This window comes from Bos taurus, chromosome 3 (assembly GCF_002263795.3).
Source record: "Bos taurus isolate L1 Dominette 01449 registration number 42190680 breed Hereford chromosome 3, ARS-UCD2.0, whole genome shotgun sequence".
Classification (NCBI taxonomy): domain Eukaryota; kingdom Metazoa; phylum Chordata; class Mammalia; order Artiodactyla; family Bovidae; genus Bos; species Bos taurus.
In genome coordinates this window covers 16,663,044-16,685,673 of record NC_037330.1, presented here as the reverse complement: position 1 = coordinate 16,685,673, position 22,630 = coordinate 16,663,044, and the positions used below count along the sequence as shown (strand labels likewise).

The 22,630-nt window shown below is 43.1% G+C and overlaps 1 protein-coding gene across 1 annotated transcript in view; it reads left to right on the top strand.

Annotated features, from left to right (window-relative positions):
* Nucleotides 1–21,114: 21,114 nt before the first annotated feature.
* Nucleotides 21,115–22,630, top strand: part of INTS3 (integrator complex subunit 3) — a 39,284-nt gene continuing 37,768 nt past the window's right edge. Inside the window, exon 1 of the mRNA NM_001193087.1 lies at nt 21,115–21,812. Coding sequence (NP_001180016.1) covers nt 21,669–21,812 — 144 coding nt within the window. The 5' untranslated portion in view covers nt 21,115–21,668. The remainder of the gene's footprint in view (nt 21,813–22,630) is intronic.

Sequence of the window (22,630 nt, the reverse complement as noted above, 5' to 3'; positions counted from 1 at the left end):
CCAGTATTCTTGCCTGGAGAATTCCATGGACAGAAGAGCAAAGCAGGCTACAGTCCATGGGGTTGCAAAGAGTTGGACATGACTGAACTGACTGACTGAGCAACAGCCCCTGAAAGGATCTTGGGGGCTCACAGAATCTGTGGACTACACTTTGAGATCTCTATTTATTTGCTCTATTACCCAATGACCAGCATACAGTAAGAATATAATGAGTGCAGACTGAATGGGCAGTCCTGGCACCTGCCCCAGGAGGTCTGGGAGCCAAGAAGGAGGGTGGGGTGGGAACATAGGGATCCCCTTTTACCTCAGTTGAAATGTGGGAATTGTCCACCTGCCCATCCATTCCCCTGACAGTGCAGGCAAATGTGAGTGATAGTTTACAACTCTCAGTGGGGCTAAGGGCCCTCCTTTCTCTGCTCCGGCCACCCACCCCACCCCCTTCCTGAGCAGGCAGGCAGGAATGTGAATGCGGGGGAGAGGTGGCTGCAGTTTCACCTCCCCCATGGGGAAAGAAAGTGCCAGACATTTCTTCAGTACCATCCATCAAGTGCAGACAGGCCCCTCCTCCGACCTCTGCAAGCCTCTTCCTGGAGTCCACGCCCAGCGGCACTGGAGGTTAGGATGGTCCAGGGAGAGCTTGGAGGTCTGCCTTGGAGACAGCGCTCCTTGATACACAAGTGGCTGAAGAAAGGATGAATTGTCCTCCCTTTGTCTAATGAGCCTTCTAGAATATCCTGTGCTCCCTGCCCACCATTTTTGGCCTCAGTCAGATTTGATTTATTGGGAGAGGGACCTAACACAGTCAAATCCTCACCCTCCTCAGCTGGGGACAAATAGCTCTGGGAAGGCCTAACACAGAAGGGTGGTTGCCTTGGTAACACGGCAGCACATCCAACTTCCTGATGGGCCCTGGTGGCCATGTTGACTCCCAAACCCCCATTCCACCTCCCCCAGGGTAGTGACAATCCCAGAAGAGAGAGGAAATGCTAAAGAGAACTGTGGGGCCTAAGAAGTCAGATCAGGGTGGAGGTTGGGATATCCAGGAGACTGGGGCTTTGGGGAGGGGAGACTGCAAGAGATGAGGTGGGGAGGGAAGCGGGGAGCTGATAGACTGAGGAGCCCCAGTCAGACAATTGTAGGAAATTGCCGGTCAGATCCTTCCGGGGCAGCCTGGCTCCGCTGCGGGCACTTGGAGGGGAGGGGGCTGGGGGAGTGGGTGTGAAGACAGGCCAAGGGAGTCGATAACTTCAGTAGCTCGAGAACTTTCACTGGAACTGAGGAGATTTCCTTCCGGAGTTAGGCCCCCGAAGCCAGGAAGGACTGGGAAAGCCATTACTGAGGGGAGGTGGCGGGGCGGGTAGGCGGGTAGGGTCTGAGGCAAGCAGTAGCGCCCCCCCGCTGCTAGAAGGAGAGACGGATTTGCGCCAGGACCTCCGCCCACGTGGGAGGGGCTGTCTAGCCTCGCTTGAGTTTCGCCGGCTGTCCTGCAGAGTAGGTCTGGGAGGGTGGGAGGCAAAAGGGTTTCCCTGGAGTATGATAAGAATAATAACAACAGTCATCATTGGCATTAGATTGTGCCTTGCCGTTGACCAAGGCTTTCACATACATTATCTCATCAGCCCACGTGACACCCTTGGAAGGGGAGGGAGTGCAGCTGTGGGTAGGAGGGCCCACTGTAGACAGTGTGCAGAGGGAACCAGCGGTGCCAGAGCCTGGGACCCGAAAAACAAAAGCTGACAGAAAAAGACAAATATCTTCACACTCCACGGCCCCCTCCATCCTCTCTTTTCTCTAGGTCGAAGAGCTTGGGTAGTTTATTTATTATAGCAGTACGTTTAGTAATGATGTTTTTAAAATGATTTATATCTTTCAGGACTGATCCATGGAATCTAATTAGCAGTAGAGGCCAGTTTTGCAGCCTGAAAGTCATTTTTTTTCTTTTTAATTGCAAGAGTTGTCAAAATACAAAAATAATCAACCATTAAAAAAATACCTAATGCTGTTCCGGGAGGTTTAATATCATTGAACTGGAATTCAATAAAGATTCCAGGCGAGGTGTTTATCATCAAGATGCTGATAAATTTGGATGCTGGAGAGGAGGATAAGGCCTTAGAAGAGGGATGGTGTGGGGCAGGAACCCACTTAACTGTAGTGCTAACTGCAGGTGTAGTGAGGGGGTCCAGATGGGGATAAAACCTACCCACCCAGTTCCCTATCACAAATTTCACCCGTGAGTGAGTGGTCAGGCTGGTTGCCCTGTAAGAACCTTTCCATAGCAAAGATTCCATAATCAGATGCATCTGAAAATCACTATGAAACCTCTTCTGGACTGATCCATCCCACTGTTTCTGTCTGCCTTAGGCTTTCAAATGTGGACTGCACATGGCATACATAGATTATTGATAATGTCCTGTGATCAGGTCAGCTTATCACCAAACTCCCAGCAGGCCAAGACCAGGCCATCATACAATATAGAACTCAGGATTCAGAACTGGAGCAACCTCAAACCTCTAACAAGTGAGAGGCATTATGATGCTGATTAAGAGACTAATTCTGGATTCAAATTTCAGCTCCGCCTAAAATATATATTTTAGCCTCACTGTGTGGCATGTGGGATCTTAGTTCCCCCACCATGGATTGAACCTGTGCCCCCTGCAAAGGAAGGGTGGAATCTTAACCATGGGACCTCGAGGGACAACCCTCTGCCACCTATAATTCAAGTAGCTTTGGGCAAACTTCTTCTCTAAGCTTCAATTTTCTGCTCTAACGTGGTTGTTGTTCAGTCGCCAAATCATGTCCAACTCTTTGTGACTCCAAGCATGCCAGGCTTCCCTGTTCCTCACCATCTCCTGGAGTTTGCCCAAGTTCATGTCCATTGAATCGGTGATGCCATCCAATCATCTCATCCTCCGTCGCTCTAACATGGGAATGATCGTAAAAAAGACCTACCCCATAGGGTTGCCTGGAGGATTATGTTTTTTCCCATCATATCCTTAGAACACTGAAGGGCAGGTAATAGGAACTCATTAAGTTGGCTGCTATTATTAAAAGTCTATATTATGCAAACTATAATGATAAATGTAAGGAGTTACTGATATCCAGGAACGGTTGTAAGTGAAATGCAACATGATTAGACCCCCTCAATGAGAGGTAAGATCTAAAAATCTTAGAAGAAAAGCTAGAGGTTATGCATTTCAACCGCTTATCTGGGACTGAAATCCTTTTAAAAACGTCTGTGTATCTTTCATGTTCTACTGGAAAACTTTCAAGGACTTGGAACCAAGACCATTCTATTTTTGAACAGCTGTGATTAGAATATTCTCCATGATATAAGAAGATGGAGATATTTCAATCACAGAATTCCTTTTGAGGAAATAATTTGTGTTTACAGACAAGGAAGCACGCCCATGCTCCTTCAGCTGCCTTCTAAGGAAGGCGCATCTTGTTGGATGAAGGGTCCTTTGTTTTTCGGAGCCTCGAGCTGAGTTTTTATATAAATTGTGAGCTCAGGATGAGCTTGTCTAATAAACCCACTTGTGTGATAGTTGAGAGAAGAAGCAAGGATAGAGTAGCTGAACGGTGACTTTGAAGACCAGATATATCTAATAGAGACTTAAAAAAAAAAAAGAGAGATAGTGATTGGAGTTCCCTGGTGGTCCAGTGGTTAGGGTTTGGCACTTTCACCTTCAGAACCTAGTTCGATCCCCGGTTGGGGAACTAGGATCCCACAAGCACTGCCAAAAACAAACAACAACAACAACAAAAACTTGTGACTTTATTGTTTTCTAGAAATGACATACTTCTATAAAGAGGTAAAGAGAAGAAATTAAAACTTGGCCATTGAATAGTTATTGGTAACATTTGATGAACATCATTCCAGTGTGAGTTATAAATTGTTTGATGTTGGATGTTTAATACAAATTCCCTTTATGTTTATGGAAAGGCCAGTCTGCCTCTTACCTCTTCCACTGGCCCTAGCACTGTGGTTTCTAGCTCTGTAAAAGTCTCCTCTCTCTTCCAAAGACAATCTGCCTCCCTAATCCTAACTGCCCTTCCTCCCCCTCCTTCCCCCCATTGGAGTCTCAGCAATATAACATCACTAGTTTCTTTAGAGATTCCTCTAAAATATGACTCTAAACTCTGTACCATTCTGGGTGAGCTCCTATGTGTTCACCTTGGGTCATCAATGTCCCTTTGACAGCCTACCTCCCTGTCTGGAGCAGAATCACTCCGGGGTAGTCTAAGGAGGACAGAGAGCAGGGAACTATCACCTCCTAGCACCTGTCACATGATGGGCTATTATGGAACTTGTGGCCACACATATCCCTCTCTCCCCCGACCTCCACAGTTTTTCTGACGTTGCTACTGTTAATCAAGTCTCTCCCAACTTGTTCTTTGTGCAATTTCAAAATAAAAAATACCTATTTTACTAAAGATTTCACATAGTTGATGATGAAGAGGAGGGTTATGTCACTGAGAGCACAATCAGTTCAATTGCTGTCGTGTCCGACTCTTTGTGACCCCATGGACTGCAGCAACCCAGGCTTCCCTGTCCATTACCAACTCCCAGAGCGTGCTCAAACCCATGTCCATTGAGTCACTGATGCCATCCAACCATCTCATCCTCTGTCACCCCCTTCTCCTGACTTCAATCTTTCCCAGCATCAGGGTCTTTTCCAATGAGTTAGTTCTTCACATCAGGTGACCAAAATACTGGAGCTTCAGCTTCATCATCAGTCTTTCCGATGAGTATTCAGGACTGATTTCCCTTAATATTGACTGGTTTGATCTCTTTGCAGTCCAAGGGACTCTCAAGAGTCTTCTCCAACACTATAGTTCAAAAGCATCAGTTCTTCAGCGCTCAGCTTTCTTTATGGTCCAATTCTCACATCCATACATGACTACTGGAAAAACCATAGCTTTGACTAAATGGACCTTTGTTGGCAAAGTAATGTCTCTGCTTTTTATTGTGCTATCTAGGCTGGTCATAGCTTTTCTTTCAAGGAGTAAGTATCTCTTAATTTCATGGCTGCAGTCACCATCTGCAGTGATCTTGGAGCCCAGGAAAATAGTCTCTCACTGTTTCCATTGTTTCCCCATCTGTTGACCATCAAGTGATGGAACTGGATTCCATGATCTTAGTTTTCTAAATGTTGAGTTTTAAGCCAGCTTTTTCACTGTCCTCTTTCACTTTCATCAGGAGGTTCTTTAGTTCCTCTTTGCTTTCTGCCATAAGGGTGGTGTCATATCTGAGGTTATTGATATTTCCCCTGGCAACCTTGATTCCAGCTTGTGCTCATCCAGCCCAGCATTCCATGTGAGGTACTCTTCATATAAGTTAAATAAGCAGGGTGACAATATACAGCCTTGATGTACTCCTTTCCCAATTTGGAATCAGTCCATTGTTCCATGTCTGGTTCTAACTGTTGCTTCCTGACCTGCAAACAGATTTCTCAGGAGGCAGGTAAAGTAGTCTGGTGTTCCCATCTCTTGAGGAATTTTCCACAGTTTGTTGTGATCCACACAGTCAAAAGCTTTGGCATAGTCAATAAAGCAGAAATAGATGTTTTTCTGGAACTCTCTTGCTTTTCCTATGATCAAACCAATGTTGATCTCTTATTCCTCTGCCTTTCCTAAATCCAGCTTAGACATCTGGAAGTTCTCGGTTCACATACTGTTGAAGTCTGGCTTGGAGAATTTTGAGCATTACTTTGCTAGTGTGTGAGATGAGTGCAATTATGCAGTAGTTTGAATATTCTTTGGCATTGCCTTTCTTTGGGATTGGAATGAAAATTGACCTTTTCCAGTCCTATGGCCACTGCTGAGTTTTCCAAATTTGCTGGCACACTGAGTGCCACACTTTAACAGCATCATCTTTTAGGATTTGAAATAACTCAGCTGGAATTCCATCATCTCCACTAGCTTTTTCCGTAAAGATGCTTCCTAAGGCCCACTTGACTTTGCACTCCAGGCTGCCTGGCTCTAGGTGAGTGATCACACCATCATGGTTATCTGGGTCATGAAGATCTTTGTTGTATAGTTCTTCTGTGTATTCTTGCCACCTCTTCTTAATATTTTCTGCTTCTGTTAGGTTCATACCATTTCTGTCTTTTATTGTGTCCATCTTTGCATGAAATGTTTCCTTGATATCTCTAATTTTCTTGAAGAGGTCTCTGCTGCTGCTGCTAAGTTGCTTCAGTCGTGTCCAACTCTGTGCGACCCTAGATGGCAGCCCACCAGGCTCCCCCTTCACTGGGATTCTCCAGGTGAGAACATTGGAGTGGGTTGCAATTTCCTTCTCCAACGCGTGAAAGTGAAGACAGTCAGTCATGTCCGACTCTTAGCGGCCCCATGAACCACAGCCTACCAGGCTCCTCCATCCATGGAATTGTCCAGGCAAGAGTACTGGAGTGGGTTGCCATTGCCTTCTCCGAAGAGGTCTCTAGTCTTTCCCATTCTATTGTTTTCCTCTATTTCTTAGCATTGATCATTAAGGAAGGCTTTCTTATCTCTCCTTGCTATTCTTTGGAACTCTGCATTTAGATGGATATATCTTTCCTCTTCTCCTTTGCCTTTTGCTTCTCTTCTTTTCTCAGCTATTTGTAAGGCCTCCTCAGACAGCCATTTTGCCTTTTTGCATTTCTTTTTCTTGGAGATGGTCTTGATCACTGCCTCCTGTACAATGTTACAAACTCCCATCCATAGTTCTTCAGGCACTCTGTCAGACCTAATCCCTTGAATCTATTTCTCACTTCCACTGTACAATTGCAAGGGGTTTGATTTAGGTCATACTTGAGTGATCTAGTGGTTTTCCCTGCTTTCTTCAATTTAAGTCTGAATTTTGCTATAAGGAATTCATGACCTGAGCCACAGTCAGCTCCTGGTCTTGTTTTTGCTGACTGTACAGAGCTTCTCCATCTTCAGCTGCAAAGAATATAATCAGTCTGATTTCGATATTGACCATCTGGTGATGTCCATGTGTAGAGTCAGCTCTTGTGTTGTTGGGAGAGGGTGTTTGCTATGACCAGTGCATTCCCTTGGCAAAATTCTGTTAGTTTTTGCCCTGCTTCATTTTTTATTCCAAGGCCAAATTTGCCTGTTACTCAAGATATCTCCTGACTTCCTACTTTTGCATTCTAGTCCCCTATGATGAAAAGGTCATCTTTTTTGGTGTTAGTTCCAGAAGGTCTTGTAGGTCTTCATAGAACTGTTCGACTTCAGCTTCTTTTACATTAGTGGTTGGGGCATAGACTTGGATTACTGTGATATTGAATGGTTTGCCTTGGAAATGAACAGAGATCATTCTTTCGTTTTTGAGATTGCACCCAAGTACTACATTTCGGACTCTTTTGTTGACAGTGAGGGCTACTCCATTTCTTCTAAGGGATTCTTGCCCACAGTAGTAGATATAATAGTCACCTGAGTTAAATTTGCCCATCCAGTCCATTTTAGTTCACTGATTCCTAAAATGTCAGTGTTCACTCTTGCCATCTCCTGTTTGACCACTTCTAATTTACCTTGATTCATGGACCTAACATTCCAGGTTCCTGTGCAATATTATTGTTTATAGCATTGGACTTTACTTCCATCACCAGTCACATCTACAACTGAGTGTCATTTTTGCTTTGGCTCAGCCTCTTCATTCTTTCTGGAGGTATTTCTCCACTCTTCTCCAGTAGCATATCGGACATCTACTGACCTGGGAAGTTCATCTTTCAGTGTCATATCTTTTTGCCTTTTCATACTGTTCATGGGGTTCTCAGCGCTAGAATACTGAGGTGGTTTGCCATTCCCTTCTCCAATGGACCACTTTTTGTCAGAATTACCCACCATGACCTGTCTGTCTTGGGTGGCCCTACCTGGCATGGCTCATAGTTTCACTGAGTTAGACAAGGCTGTGAGCCATGTGACAGCACAATATTCCTACCTAAAAACTCATTAGATAGGCTTACTGTCTCCTCAAATTCCCTCTCCAGCCAGCCACTAGCCAGGATGGATCCAGGTTTTGTGGGTCTGGAAGCTTATACAATTTGGTGGATCCTCTTTAAGAAAGACAATACAAAATTAGGGATGAAATATTTAATTAGAATGTGACGATAAAGTTACAAATCAAAAATTTTACAAAATTTAAATTTCCAAAAGCTGACAAACATGCAAACATACCAAAATCTAGAAAAATAACTTTTTTCTCTTCCTTTTATTATTTATTTATTTGGCTTCATTGAGTCTTAGTTGCATCCTGTGAGATCTTTTGTTGTGGCACACACACATACACACACACTCTCTAGTTCTGGTGCCCAGGCGCAGTAGTCACAGGGCACAGGTTTAGTTGCTCCGCAGGATGTGGGATCTTAGTTTCCCCGACCAGGGGGCAAACCAGCATCCCCTGAATTGCAAGGTGGATTCTTAACCACAGGACACCCAGGGAAGTCCCTCCATTATTGTTTATTACAAGACATTGAATATGATTCCCTGTGCCACACCACAGAACTGTGTTGTTTGTTTTATATATAGCAGCTCGTATCTGCTAACCCAAACTCCTAACTTATCCCTCCCTCCCTCCCTTTTCCCTTTGGTAACCGTAAGTTTGTTCTTTATGTCTGTGAGTCTGTTTCTGTTTCATGGATACGTTCATTTGTGTCGTATTTTAGATTCCACATGTATACGATATCATATGATACTCGTCTTTTTCTGATTTAGTTCACTTAGTGTATGTTAGGTAACTGAATATATTCCTGATTGGAGAGAACTTCTGCCTTGACTAGTTATCAATGAAAGTTGAATTCTCCCTTTACAGTTTTATATATTTGATAATTGGAAGGATTTTCCATAGACTATTTTCTGGCTCTGTATATTTCAAATCTTGTTTCTCCTCTGCTAACCATGTGCTTCCAGTGCTCAGCATAAGGGATATGTTCACATGCTGTGTTTATATAGCCTCTGGCCCTGTTCTTGTCATCATGTTGGAGGAGCCTGCTTAGACCATGGTAGACTCCTCCTGAAAGCTACTCCTACATGGAAATGATTCTTAATAACTGTGTATGAAAGTGACTGCAAACTATGTCAGTATATATAACTGAACTCCAATAAAGTGTAGTGCCAACTCAACCTCACCTTAGCCAGATCATCAAAATGCCTGTGGCCACCTTCATACTATACAACAGAAGGGGAAGCTTGTAGAGGGGCCAGAGTGAAAGAGTGGTCTTAGCAAATTATAGTTAAAATATCCCCCTTTTGCAAATTTTACAAACACATGTGAGCACATTGCTACACCCTCTTCCAAGGCCTTGGAAGCAATCAGTGAAAGTGAGTAGCTCTGAAGCTGAAGCTCCATGTGGAATCTCCCTCTTTGGGCTTCCCTGGTGGTCTAGTGGTTTGGAGTCTGCCTGCCAATGCAGGAGACATGGGTTTGATCTCTGATCCAGGAAGATTCCACATGTTGCAGAGCAATTAAAATCTGTGTACCAAAACTACTGAGCTCGTGTGCCTAGAGCCTTGCTCTGCAACAAGAGAAGCCACTGCAATCACAGCCAAATAAATAAATAAATTAAAAAAAAAAAGTCTCCCTATTCTATATCCAGCCTATATCACCTTCCCTACCTCACCTCTGGAGAAAGAAATGGCACCCCATTCCAGTATTCTTGCCTGGAGAATTCCATGGACAGAGGAGCCAGAGGAACCGGGTGGGCTATAGTCCATTCGGGCACAAAGAGTCAAACACAACTAAGCAACTAACACACATTCACACGTCACCTCTAAAATTTGCCAGGATCCAGTTCCCAGGGGATCACAGAGCCTCTCCACTTTTTGCTGCTGCTGCTGCTGCTAAGTTGCTTCAGTCGTGTCCGACTCTGTGTGACCCCATAGATGGCAGCCCACCAGGCTCCCCTGTCCCTGGGATTCTCCAGGCAAGACCACTGGACTTCTTAACTGAGATATAATCGTTATATTAGCTTCAGGTATAAAACATTCAATATTTGTATACATTGCAGAATAATCACCACAGTAAGTCTAGTTAACATCCATCACCATACAGAGTCACAGTTTTTTTTTCTTGTGAGAACTTTGAAGATCTACTCTCTCAGCAACTTTCAGATAGACAATACAGTGTCATTTACTATAGTCACCCTGCTATGCATTATAAGTGAGATTGTACAGTAGTTGTCTTTCTCTGATTTATTTAACTTAGCATAATGTCCTGAAGGTCCATCCATGTTGTCTTTTGTTGGTGGTGGGTTTTTTTTTTGGCTGCACTGGGTCTTCACTGCTGCATGCAGGCTTTCTCTAGTTTCGGAGAGCGTGCTTCTTGCGGTGACTTCTTTTGTTGCAGAACAGGGGCTCTAGCTGCATGAGCTTCAGCAGTTGCAGCACAGGGGCTCATTAGTTGTGGCTCTCGGGCCCTAGAGCATGCAGGGTTTAGTCATTGTGGTCACAGGCTTAGTTGCTCCACACCATGTGGAACCTTCCCAGACTAGGGATCAAGCCTGTGTCCCCTGCATTGACGGGTGGATTCTTATCCACTCTGCCACCAGGAAGTCCCATGTTGTCTTAAATAGCAAGATTACATTCTTTTTCATGGCAAAATAATATTCCATTAAATATACATACCACATTTTCTTTATCCATTGCGTTAACAGAAACTTGGGTTGTTTCCATATCTTGGCAGTTTTAAATAGTGCTGCAGCGCATGTGGGGATACATATGTCTTTTCAACTTAATGTTTTCATTTCCTTCATCTCAATATCCAGAAGCAGAATTGCTAGCACATATGGTTGTTGTTGTTTAGTCACTAAGTCGTGCCCAACTTTTGGCAACCCCATGGACTGTATGTAGCTTGCCAGGCTCCTCTCTCCATGGGATTTCCCAGGCAAGAATACTGGAGTGTGTTGCCACTTCTTTCTCCGGGGGATTTTCCCAACCCAGGGATTGAACCTACATTTCCTACACTGGCAGGTGGATTCTTTACCACTGAGCCACCAGGGAAGCCCATTATAGCCTCTTTTAAGTTAAACTAGTTGAATTTTAAAGTCAGTAATTACACAGTTGAAATGTATATAAAAATACACTGTGAAAAATTTCTCTTGCATCTGCCCCATTGTCCTCTATATCCATGTAAATATAAGTAGGCACTTTTATTAACTTTTTTTTGTTCTTACCAAGTTTCTTTATGTGAGCATGAGCACACACAAGTATAAATTATGTTTTCCCTTTCTTACACAAATGGTAGCATCTTGCTCAGCTCACTTAATAACATATCTTTGAACTCTTTACATTGAATTTGGAAATAGTTTCTTTTTTAAAATTTAATTAGTTTTAAATTGAAGGATAATTGCTTTACAATATTTTGTTGGTTTCTGCCATATATCAACATGAATCAGCCATAGGTATACATATGTTCTCTCCCTCTTGAACCTCCTTCCCACCTCCCACCCCATCCCACTTGGAAATAGCTTCTTTATTCTTTTTGAGCTGCATAGTATTAATTTTTGTGTTTATGTCATAATCTATTAACCTCATTGGTAAACATTGACGAGTTTTCAATATTTTGCTCTTTTTTAAAGTCTGTTTTATTTACTTATTTTGGCTGCACTGGGTCTTTGTTGCTGTGTGCAGGCTTTCTCTAGTTGTAGCAATCGGGGGCTACTCTCTAATTGTGGTGCATGGGCTTCTCATCACAGAGGCTTCTCTTGTTGTGGAGCACCAACTCTAGAGCAGGCAGGCTCCAGGAGTTGTAGTGCACAAGCTTAGTCAGTTGCCCTGTGGCATGTGGAATCTTCCCAGACCAGGGATCAAACTCGTGATCCCTGCATTGACAGGGAGATTCTTAACCACCGGACCACCCCGGCAGTCCAATATTTTGCTGTTTTATGCAATGTCGTAATGTTTAATCTGATTCATCTACCAAATGTGTACTCTCATATCTTTGTCATGTTGCATGCAGTATATCTACAAGATAAACTCCTAAAAGTGAGATTCCTGAGTCAAAGAGTACATATGTTTGTAGTTGTTATATCTATTTCAAATTGTCCCCATATAAAGGTTACCAACACGTACATCCAACAACCAAACATGAGTATGCCTAATTCCCTAAAACTTTGACAACTGTTTTCCAAATTGAGGATTTTTGCCAACCTGACAGATGACAGATTTTGCCAACAGAGGTCTGTCTAGTCAAAGCTATGGTTTTTCCTGTGGTCATGTATGGATGTGAGAGTTGGACTGTGAAAAATGCTGAGCACTGAAGAATTGATGCTTTTGAACTGTGGTGTTGGAGAAGACTCTTGAGAGTCCCTTGGACTGCAAGGAGATCCAACTGGTCCATCCTAAAGGAGATCAGTCCTGGGTGTTCATTGGAAGGACTGATGCTGAAGCTGAAACTCTAATACTTTGGCCACCTCATTCGAAGAGTTGACTCATTGGAAAAGACTCTGATGCTGGGAGGGATTGAGGGCAGGAGGAGAAGGGGATGACAAAGGATGAGATGGCTGGATGGCATCAGTGACTCGATGGAGGTGAGTCTGAGTGAACTCCGGGAGTTGGTGATGGACAGGGAGGCATGGCGTGCTGCGATTCATGGGGTCAAAAAGAGTCGGACACGACTGAGCGACTGAACTGAACTGACAGATGAAAAGTGGTGTCTCAATTTTGTTTCATTTGCTCCATTTAAAAAATTGAGGTAAAGTATATATACATAGTAAAACATACAGTTCAATAAATTTTTACATACGTATGCTATCACCCAGGCTTCCCAGGTGGCTCAGTGATTAAAAAAACAACAACAAACAAACAAACCTGCCTGTCAATGCAGGAGATATGAGACGTGGGTTAGATCCTTGGATTGGGAAGATGCCCTGGAGGAGAGTGTGGCAACCCACTCCAGTATTCTTGCCTGGATAATCCCATGGACAGAAGAGCCTGGCAGGCTAAGGTCCACAGGGTCGCAAAGAGTCAGACATGACTGAAATGACTTCACACACATGCATACACATGCATGCTATCACCCAAATAAACCATGTAACCATCACCCAAATAAAGATCTGACTGCTCCTAGTATCTCAGAGGAAATGGCAACCCACTCCAGTATTCTTGCCTGGAGAATCCCATGGACAGAGGAGCCTGGTGAGCTGCTGTCTATGGGGTCGCACAGAGTCGGACACAACTGAAGCGACTTAGCAGCAGTAGCAGCAGCAGCAGTATCTCAGAAGTCTCCTTCATTTCCCTTCCCAATCAATACCTCCTCCAACCCTCACTTCCTCAGAGTTAGTCATTATTCTTATTTCTACTGGCATAGATAACTAAGTATTCTTGAACTTCATGAAATGGCACAATATATACTTAGTGTACTTAGTAAGTCTGGATTCTTTCTTATTTTTCTGTAAGACTTTATAAAAGGAAATTTACACTACACTACACTAAATCACTTCAGTCGTGTCCGACTCTGTGCGACCCCATAGACGGCAGCCCAGCAGGCTCCCCCGTCCCTGGGATTCTCCAGGCAAGAACACTGGAGTGGGTTGCCATTTCCTTCTCCAATGCATGAAAGTGAAAAGTGAAAGTGAAGTTGCTCAGTCGTGTCCAACTCTTATCGACTCCATGGACTGCCACCCACCAGGCTCCTCCGTCCATGGGATTTTCCAGGCAAGAGTACTGGAGTGGGGTGCCATTGCCTTCTCCAAAGGCAATTTAAGGTCCCACCAAAACTGAGGGCCAGGTACAGAGATTTCCCACATACCCTTTGCCCCAACATGTGCATAGCCTTCTCCATTATCCACATCCCCCACCAGACTGGTACACTTGTTACAACCGGTGAACCTACACTGACACACTGTTATCATCCAGACTGACTAGTTTACCTCAGTGTTTACCTTGATATTGTACATTCTACAGGTGTGGACAAATGTATAATGACACGTGTCCATCACTATCATGTCATACAGAGTATTTTCACTGCCCTAAAAATCCTCTGTGCTAAGTCACTTCGGTCATGTCCAACTCTGTGCGACCCCATAGACGGCAGCCCAGCAGGCTCCTGCGTCCCTGGGATTCTCCAGGCAAGAACACTGGAGTGGGTTGCCATTTCCTTCTCCAATGCATGAAAGTGAAAAGTGAAAGGGAAGTTGCTCAGTCGTGTCCAACTCTTAGCGACCCCATGGATTGCAGCCTAACAGGCTCCTCCATCCATGGGATTGTCCAGGCAAGAGTACTGGAGTGGGGTGCCATTGCCTTCTCCGAAAAATCCTCTGTGCTCTCCTCATTCATCCTTCCACCCATAATCCACCCCCTGGCAACCAGATCTTTTGGCTTGCCACACAGTTTTGCCTTTTCTGGAACGTCATAAAGTTGGAATCATACAGTATATAGCCTTTTTCAGATTGACTTCTCTCACTAAGTAATGTGCCTTGAGGATTTGTCCATGTTTTTTCATGGCTTAAGGCATCGTTTCTTTTTGGTGCTGGGTTGGGATTCTTTCAGTCAACATTATGTCTGTGAAATGCATCCACTGTTGTGAGAGTTTGTTCTTTATTTACCACTATATATTATTCCATTGTATTAATATATCTATAATTATTTATCCTTTCTATTATTTTTCTTTTTTTAATTGAAGTATGAGCTTCCCTGATAGCTCAGTTGGTAAAGAATCCACCTGCAATGCAGGAGACCCTGGTTTGATTCCTGGGTCGGGAAGTCTCCCTGGAGAAGGGATAGGCTACCCACTCCAGTATTTCTGGGCTTCCCTTGTGGCTCTGCTGGTAAAGAATCTGCCTGCCATGCAGGAGACCTGGGTTTGATCCCTGGGTGGGGAAGATCCCCTGGAGAGGGGAAAGGCTATCCACACCAGTATTCTGGCCTGGAGAATTCCATGGACTGTATACTTCAACTAATTGAAGTATAGTTGTTTTACAATGTTGAGTCAGTTTAAAGTATGCTGTGCTGTTCTTAGTCACTCAATCATGTCCAACTATTTGCGACCCCATGGACTGTAGCCCACTAGCCATGGGATTCTCCAGGCAAGAATACTGGAGTGGGTTGCCATGCCCTCCTGCAGGGGATCTTTCCCACCCAGGAATCAAACCCAGGTCTCCCACATTGTAGGTGATTCTTTACCAGCTGAGCTACCAGGGAAGCCCCAGTTTAAAGCATATATAAGTATAGAGACGTATAGAGATATTCCTTTTTACAGCCTTTTTATTATTGATGAACTTTCGGATTGTTTCTAGTTTTTTAAAGAAGACTCTTTTTTAAGAGTAGTTTTGGGTTCACAATTGTTTCTGGTTGTTTTACTGTAATAAAGAGTGCTACTATGAAAATTCTTATACATGCTGTTTTGTAAACACATGCAGTAATTTCTCTTGGCTGTAAACTTAGAGTGGAATTAATATGTCCTGGGATGGGCAATTGTTTAACTTTAGTAGATACTATTCAACAGTTTACTAAAGTAATTAGTCTAATTTCCACACCACTCAGCAGTATATGATAGTTCTAATCACTAGACATCCTCACCAACACTTGGTATTGTCAGTCTTTTAATTCTCATAAGTGTTTAGTGATATCTCATAAGTTTCTTTTTCAAACTTTAAAAATCTGAAGTAATTTTTAATTACAGAAATGTTGCAAGAAGGGTACAAAGAACTTCTATACACCCTTCAACTAGATTTACCAATTAACATTTTACTACATTTTCTTTATCATTCTCTCTCCCTATCTATATATGCTGTATATCTATAACATAAAGGGTTAGGATTATATATATGTATAAATATACATACTAATATATTGTTTCTAAATATGTATAAAATATATATATGACATTTCTTACTATTGATTGAAGTCAGGAAATTTACTGCTATCTAGTCTATAAGCATGTATTCAAATTTTTCCAATTTCCAATTGTCCCAATAATGCATATTATAGAAAACATTTTTCTTCAGTCCAGGATCCAGCCCAGGATCACACATTATGTACAGTTCTTATGTCTCCATGGTATTTTTTTTAATCCATGATATTTTTTTATCTAGAAGAGTTCTTCAGTCTTAGATCTAAGAGGCTTAACATTTTGGACAGACCAGTTATGTTGTAGAACGTCCCTCAATTTGGGTTTCTCATATTCTTGCTTAAATCCTTGTTACTATGATTTTTGTCAAAGGTTATTTTTTCATTGTGGTTTTTAAAGGTTATATTTTCACTGTGGCAACATACATGTAACAAAATTTACTGTTTTAACCATTTTTAAGTGTATAAGTCAGCGGCATTAATTACATTCATGACATTATATAACCATCACCATTATCCCCAAAATGTTTTCATCACCTCAAAAAGAGAATCTATAACCACTAGAGAATAACTCCCTATTCCCACCTCCCTTATTCCTGGTAACCTCTAATCTATTTTCTACTTTTTTGAATTTGTCTATTCTAGATATTTCATATATGTGGAATCATGTAATAGTTACTCTTTCCTATCTGGATTATTTCACTTAGCATATTGTTTTTAAGGTTCATCCATGTTATAACATGCATTTGATTTGTATTTCCCTTATTACTAATGATGTTGACCAACTCTACATATGCTTATAATTGTATATCTTCTTTGGGAAAATATCTGTTTGAGTCTTCTGCCCATTTTCTAATGGGGTTTGTTTTTTTTTTGTTTTTGAGTTTTAGGAGTTCTTTATGTATTCTGGATATTAAACCCTCATTTGATTTGCAAATATTTCTCCCTTTCTATGTGTTGTCTTTTAACTTTCTTGGTAATATCCTTTGGTGTACAAAAGTTTAAAATTTGAATGATATCGAATTTCTTTTTCCTTTTGTTGTTCACGCTTTTGGTATCATATGTTAGAATCAATCCATTTTGAAATCCAGTGTCATGAAGCTTTTGTCCTACGTTTTCTCCTAACAGATTTATAGTTTTAGCTCTCATATTTAGATTGTAGGTACACTTTGAGATAATTTTTGTAAATGGTGTGAAGTAGGGGTCCAATTTCGTTCTTTTGCCTGTGGAAATCCAGTTGTCCCATCGTTGTCTGTTGAAGAGACTGTTCTTTCCCCATTGTATGAACTTGGCACCCTTGTCAAAAATTGACTAGCTATTGGGACTTCCCTAGTGGTACAGCAGATAAGAACCCACCTGCCAGTGTAGGGACACAGGTTCTGTCCCTGGTCTGGGAAGATTTCACATGCCTTGGAGCAAAAACCCATGTGCCACAACTACTGAGCCCAAGCTCTAGAGCCCACAAGCCACAGCTACTGCAGTCTGCACCCTAGAGCCTGTGCGCTGCAACAAGAGAAGCCACTGCAGCGAGAAGCCTGGGCACCGTAATAGGAAGCAGCCCCAGCTCTCCATAGCTGGAGAAAGCCTGCTCACAGCAACGAAGACCCAGCACAACCAAAAAACACTTTTTTAATTGACTAGCTATAAATTTATTATTTTATTTCTGGACTCTCAATTCTATTCTCTTGACCTATATGTCTATCTTCATGCCAACACAACACTGTTTTTATTACTATAGCTTACTGTAGTCATTTTTAAAATGGGAAGTGTGAGTCCTTGACTTTGTTCTTTTTTTTTTCTCTCAAGATTATTTTGGCTATTCAGAGCCCCTTGCAACTCCATGTGAGTTTGTAGATTGACTTTTCCATTTCTACCAAAAAAAAAAAAGCTTTGGAATTTTTACTGAGATTGCATTAAATCTGTAGGTCAGTTGTAGTACTTCAATATTGTCTTCTTACCCACGGACATAGGATAGCTTCCATTTGTTTAGATCTTCTTTAATTTCTTTCAGCAATAATTTGTAGTTTCCAGAGTGCAAGTCTTTTACTCCCTTGTTTACATTTATTCCTAGGTATTTTGTTCTTTTGAAGATACTATAAATGGAATTGCTGCTTTTCTTTTTTCTGGCACACCATGTGGCTTGCAGGACCCGGCAGTGAAAGCTCAGAGTCCTAACCACTGAATAGCCAGGGAATTCCCGGAATTGCCTTCTTAAATTCCCTTTCAGATTATTCACTGCTGTTATACAGAAACACAACTGGGGCTTTTTGTGTTGCTGTTGTACCCTACAAGTTTGCTGAATTCATTTATTAGTGGATTCTTGTGGATTCTTTGGGGGTTTCCTCTATATGGGGTTATGGATTTCATTTATGCATAGATACAATATTATTTTTTCCTTTTCAATTCGGGTATCTTTTGTTTCTTTTTCTTTTCTAATTGCTGTGGCTAGAATTTCCAGTATCACTTTGTAATTTCAATTAATATTGTCCTCCGTTCAGTTCAGTTCAGTCGCTCAGTCGTGTCTGACTCTTTGCGACCCCATGAATCGCAGCACACTTCCCTGTCCTAATGACTTGATATTAACAAACTTTTCGTGTGTTTTTAACCATTTGGATGTCCTTCTTTGTGAAATGCCAGCTTACGTCTTTTGTCCACTTTTCAAATGAGAGTTTCCTGTGTTTTATATATCTCTATCTACCTACCTACTTATTAATATCATCTTGTGATGACAGTTTTTATCAGATATGTGCATTACAAATATTTTCTCCCAGTCCACGGCTTGTCTTTTATCCTTTTAATGATGTCTATTAATGGACAGTTCTTAATTTTTTTTTAAATTTCATTTATGTATTTATTTTCGGCTGTGCTGGGTCTTTGTTGGTGCGAGTGAGCTTTCTCTAGGTGCGAAGAGTGGAGGCTTCAGCAGCTGTAGCACACACACTCGAGCGCAGGTGCAGGAGTTTGGTGCACAGGTTTAGTTGTGCCAAGTTGCACCATGGTGTGTTGGCATGAAGTTGGACCAAGAAAGTCCAACAGATCTTAATTTTAATTAAGTCCAGTTCATCCATCCTTCCATTATGATTTTTGTGTCTATGAAGAAATCTTTGCAGACTTCCCAGGTGGTTCAGTGGTTAAGAATCCACCTGCCAATACAAGGGATATAGGCTCAATCCCTGGTCTGGGAAGGTTCCACATGCCTTGGGACAACTGCGTCCACATGATGAAACTACTGAAGCCCCCACTCTCCACAACTAGAGAAAGCCCACACACAGCAATGAAGACCCAGTGCAGCCCAAAAAAAAGAAATATTTAAAAAAAAGAAATCTTTGCCTATCTCACTTCACTAATTTTTTAATATTAATTTTAGGAGCTCACATTTATCCCTGTTTTAAATCCTTTCTAGCCTAGGCCTGGGCATACAGGTAAGCACACTTTCCATTATTAAATAACTTCATGTTCTGTTAGTTCAATCTCTGACCTCATTAATAACATTTTCAGTGCTATATGGTGATCTGGTCTATTAGCTACTAGTCTCAGCTTTATGTTTTTATAAATTTTATAAGTATGCCTTTTTAGTCTTTACCCAAACCCTGTAATTCATCATTCTCTCTGAGGTAGGGAGATTCCTTTATTGTCAAACCCAGAAGTCTCTCAGAATTATTAGGCATTGATTTGTTTGTTTTTTTCTTTGATGGAGGAACTTTCTGCAGCACTGTGAGTCTTTTCATTTTAATTTTTTCTTGATTCTAGGGCCTTATTATTTGATTCCTATTAATGGTAACTATAGCTTCCCCTGCCAAGGGAGGAAAAAAGAAACAACACCACCTTGCTATTTTTAACCTCAATTGCCTTCAACAGTGGGTGGATTTTGACAAATGGAAGGTCTTTCCTTCTGGAAATCAGCTAGGTGGGGGCAGCATCAGGGAAGAGCTCATTTTCTCCACAAGAGAGGAGGGGAATATTATGAGGTTGTTAGTTGGAATGAAGTTAATTTCCATTTTTTGATTTGGGAGAAAAAAATGGTCAGGATAGAAATACTAATTGAGCAAGAAGAAAGAAATCGTAAAACAATTTTATTTTCGTTAAAAAAACAAATGAAAACAACCAAAGAATTGTGGATATGTGTTTATGTATTTTTAAAAAGTAAAGAAAGATATACAACAAATTAGTAACACTGATGACTCAAGAGAAGTGAGACTGGATGGGGTCAAAGGGAAAAAAGAGGGTTCCTTCTACTTTGCATTGTTATGAGTTTTTATTACAGGTTTTTAAATTATAATAATTTAAAAAATAAGTCTTGGGAAACCATATTGACTAGATAGGGTGAGTCACATAATTTCTACTAAGGATTTGGGAAATTCAGGTGTCTGAGAGGGTAGTTTAGTATGATTAGAGAAGTGGTATGATGTTGAATGGGCTTGAATCCACTGTAATCCCTAAGGATATACTATATATATATGTATATACACATACATATACACACGTACATAGGCCAGAGAAGAACAAATTCCAGAAACATTTCTAATAAAAAGCCTTTACTGACTGAATTACGGGAGGGAAAAGAACGTCAAAAACAAGCTTCCACACTGGATTGCTAGAGGCAAATGCTGACCCGAACACAGATAAAGCAGGACAATACAGAGCTTCCAGAAGCCTAATAATGAATCCGTGCATGACTCTAATGAGCGGTGTGCAAAAGTAGGTCCATGCTTTTATTTTTCCTCAGTGTCTGGCTGATAACTCCAGTTGCACGGACGCTTCCAATAGCTTGTGTGATATATACTCTTAGCTCTGGCAGCTGGCTTCACACCATCCAATGGCATTTGCTCTGACACTGCTTAAGGGTTAGGGTTCTGCCCCTTGGCCCTGCTATGTCAATTCACAACTAGGATTCGGGTTTCTCAAAGCCACCTAGGGACGAACAGTGCCCTGGTTCCAGTACCACCCTAGCTTCTGAACGAGGGAGGAAAGGAGGGTGGAAGCCAGCGCCGCGCACGCGCGTCAACCCACGCAGGCGCAGCCTCTCTCCTTCCTGATCTCTCACGCCCACCTCCGGGAAGTCGTTCCGTCCCGCCCTCCGAGAGCAGAAGAGGAATATGATTGGACACTCTGGCTGTCCATCAGACTGGTTTCTCTTCTGCTCTCTACTATTGGCAGCCGGGGTAAAGGCCTGTGGGCCAACGTCGGCCTACTCCTTGGAGACTGAGAGCCACCGCGGAAGCCGCTATTGGCGGAGTCCAGGGACCGCGACTGCTCACTTCCGGCGCAGGCCTCCACGATTCCTCCCCCTCCCCCGCCGTCGCTCTTGGCCTTCCCACCCCCCGCCCTTCCACCATGGCCGCCTCTGTGTGGTGTAGGGAGAAGCTGGTCGTCCGTGTCCTCCTATAGCGCTTACTGCCTCACCCTCACCCCCTGGGGGCCGGAACCAAAGGAACCTCGCTCCCCAATCCTTGGGGCATCAGCCAGGAAGGATTCCTACCCCCTACTTCAGGGGCAGGACTCCTTTTCTCCCCCACCTCCTGAGGTAGAAACTTAAGGTTTTCCCAGCTTCTCTTAGGGTCAGAAGCCAGAAAGGGCTCCTTTTCCATTTCTTCAGGGACAGAAGCCTCTCCTACACTTCCCGTAGGGGCGCAGACCCTTAGCCCTGCATACTTAGGAGCTAACGGCGTTTCCTCAGCACTGCCAGTCCAGAGGCACGACCTAGAGGCCCGCCTGCCTTCGCCTCCTGCACAGGAGCGCTCTTTCGGAGAGGAGGGACGAGTGCAGAGGCCAGGGACCCTTACCCCCTATCCCGCCTTGTCCCTCTTGCCCCCCATCCTTGTCAGTCCTAGATTCTCCGTTTCTAGGACTTCCTACCCATCCACTCCCGGGCCTTTTCCCGTCTCCCGGCTGCAGCCATGGAGTTACAGAAGGGAAAGGGGGCAGCAGCAGCAGCTGCTTCGGGAGCAGCGGGAGGTGGAGGAGGAGCGGGAGCAGGAGCCCCAGGAGGGGGGAGGCTGCTACTTTCAACCAGTTTGGATGCCAAGGATGAGTTAGAGGAGGTAGGTGTGGGGGGTGGGGAAGGGAGTTAAGAAATGGGGATGAGGAGGGATACTGGAGCGGATGGGGGGTGGGGGTGGGGGAGGAGGCCTTAAAGTTTTTTCTAAGACAACACAAACACTGCTCCTGACTTCCTGCTCCTGAAGGAAGAAGTGTGGGCCAACTTCCTGGACAGGTTGTCATAGCAACAGCAGCCACTACTGTGAAAATGGGTGGAGGGGGGATGTGTTGATGAGGAAGGGATATAGCATCCAGATCTACTGGATTTATTTTTGACATTCCTTTCACATATAGGCCACAGCTATAATTAATATTTAACCCTGTTTCAGTAGGGTCATATATTGAGTAATGTATGTGTGTGTAGGTGTTTTGGGGGGTGGGTCTGATAGGAGCTTGCACTAGACCTTGGAGCCTCCTCTTAGATAGTGTTGACTTCATTTAGACCCTCAGTTGCCGGTGATGTTAAGTGGGCGTTTAGAATGAGTGAAGACCTAAGGAAAAGTGAGTTGTATTTTGTTATGGGTGAATGGGACCTAGGGGACTGTCCTTCACAACCAAATGGCATACACACAAGGGAGGGAACATACAGATGCTGAGAAAGAGGGTAGGGTGAGGCGATGCCTTGGGCCCGAATAGGGATTTTAGACTACTGAATAATTGACCCCTCCCCCCACTTGTTCCTCTTGCCCTGTCCCTGACAATCCAGAGTTGATCATTTATCCCTTTCCTGTGACGGTAAAGCGTCTGTCTGCCATGCAGGAGACCCGGGTTCTATCCCTGGGTTGGGAAAATCCCCTGGAGAAGGAAATGGCAGCCCACT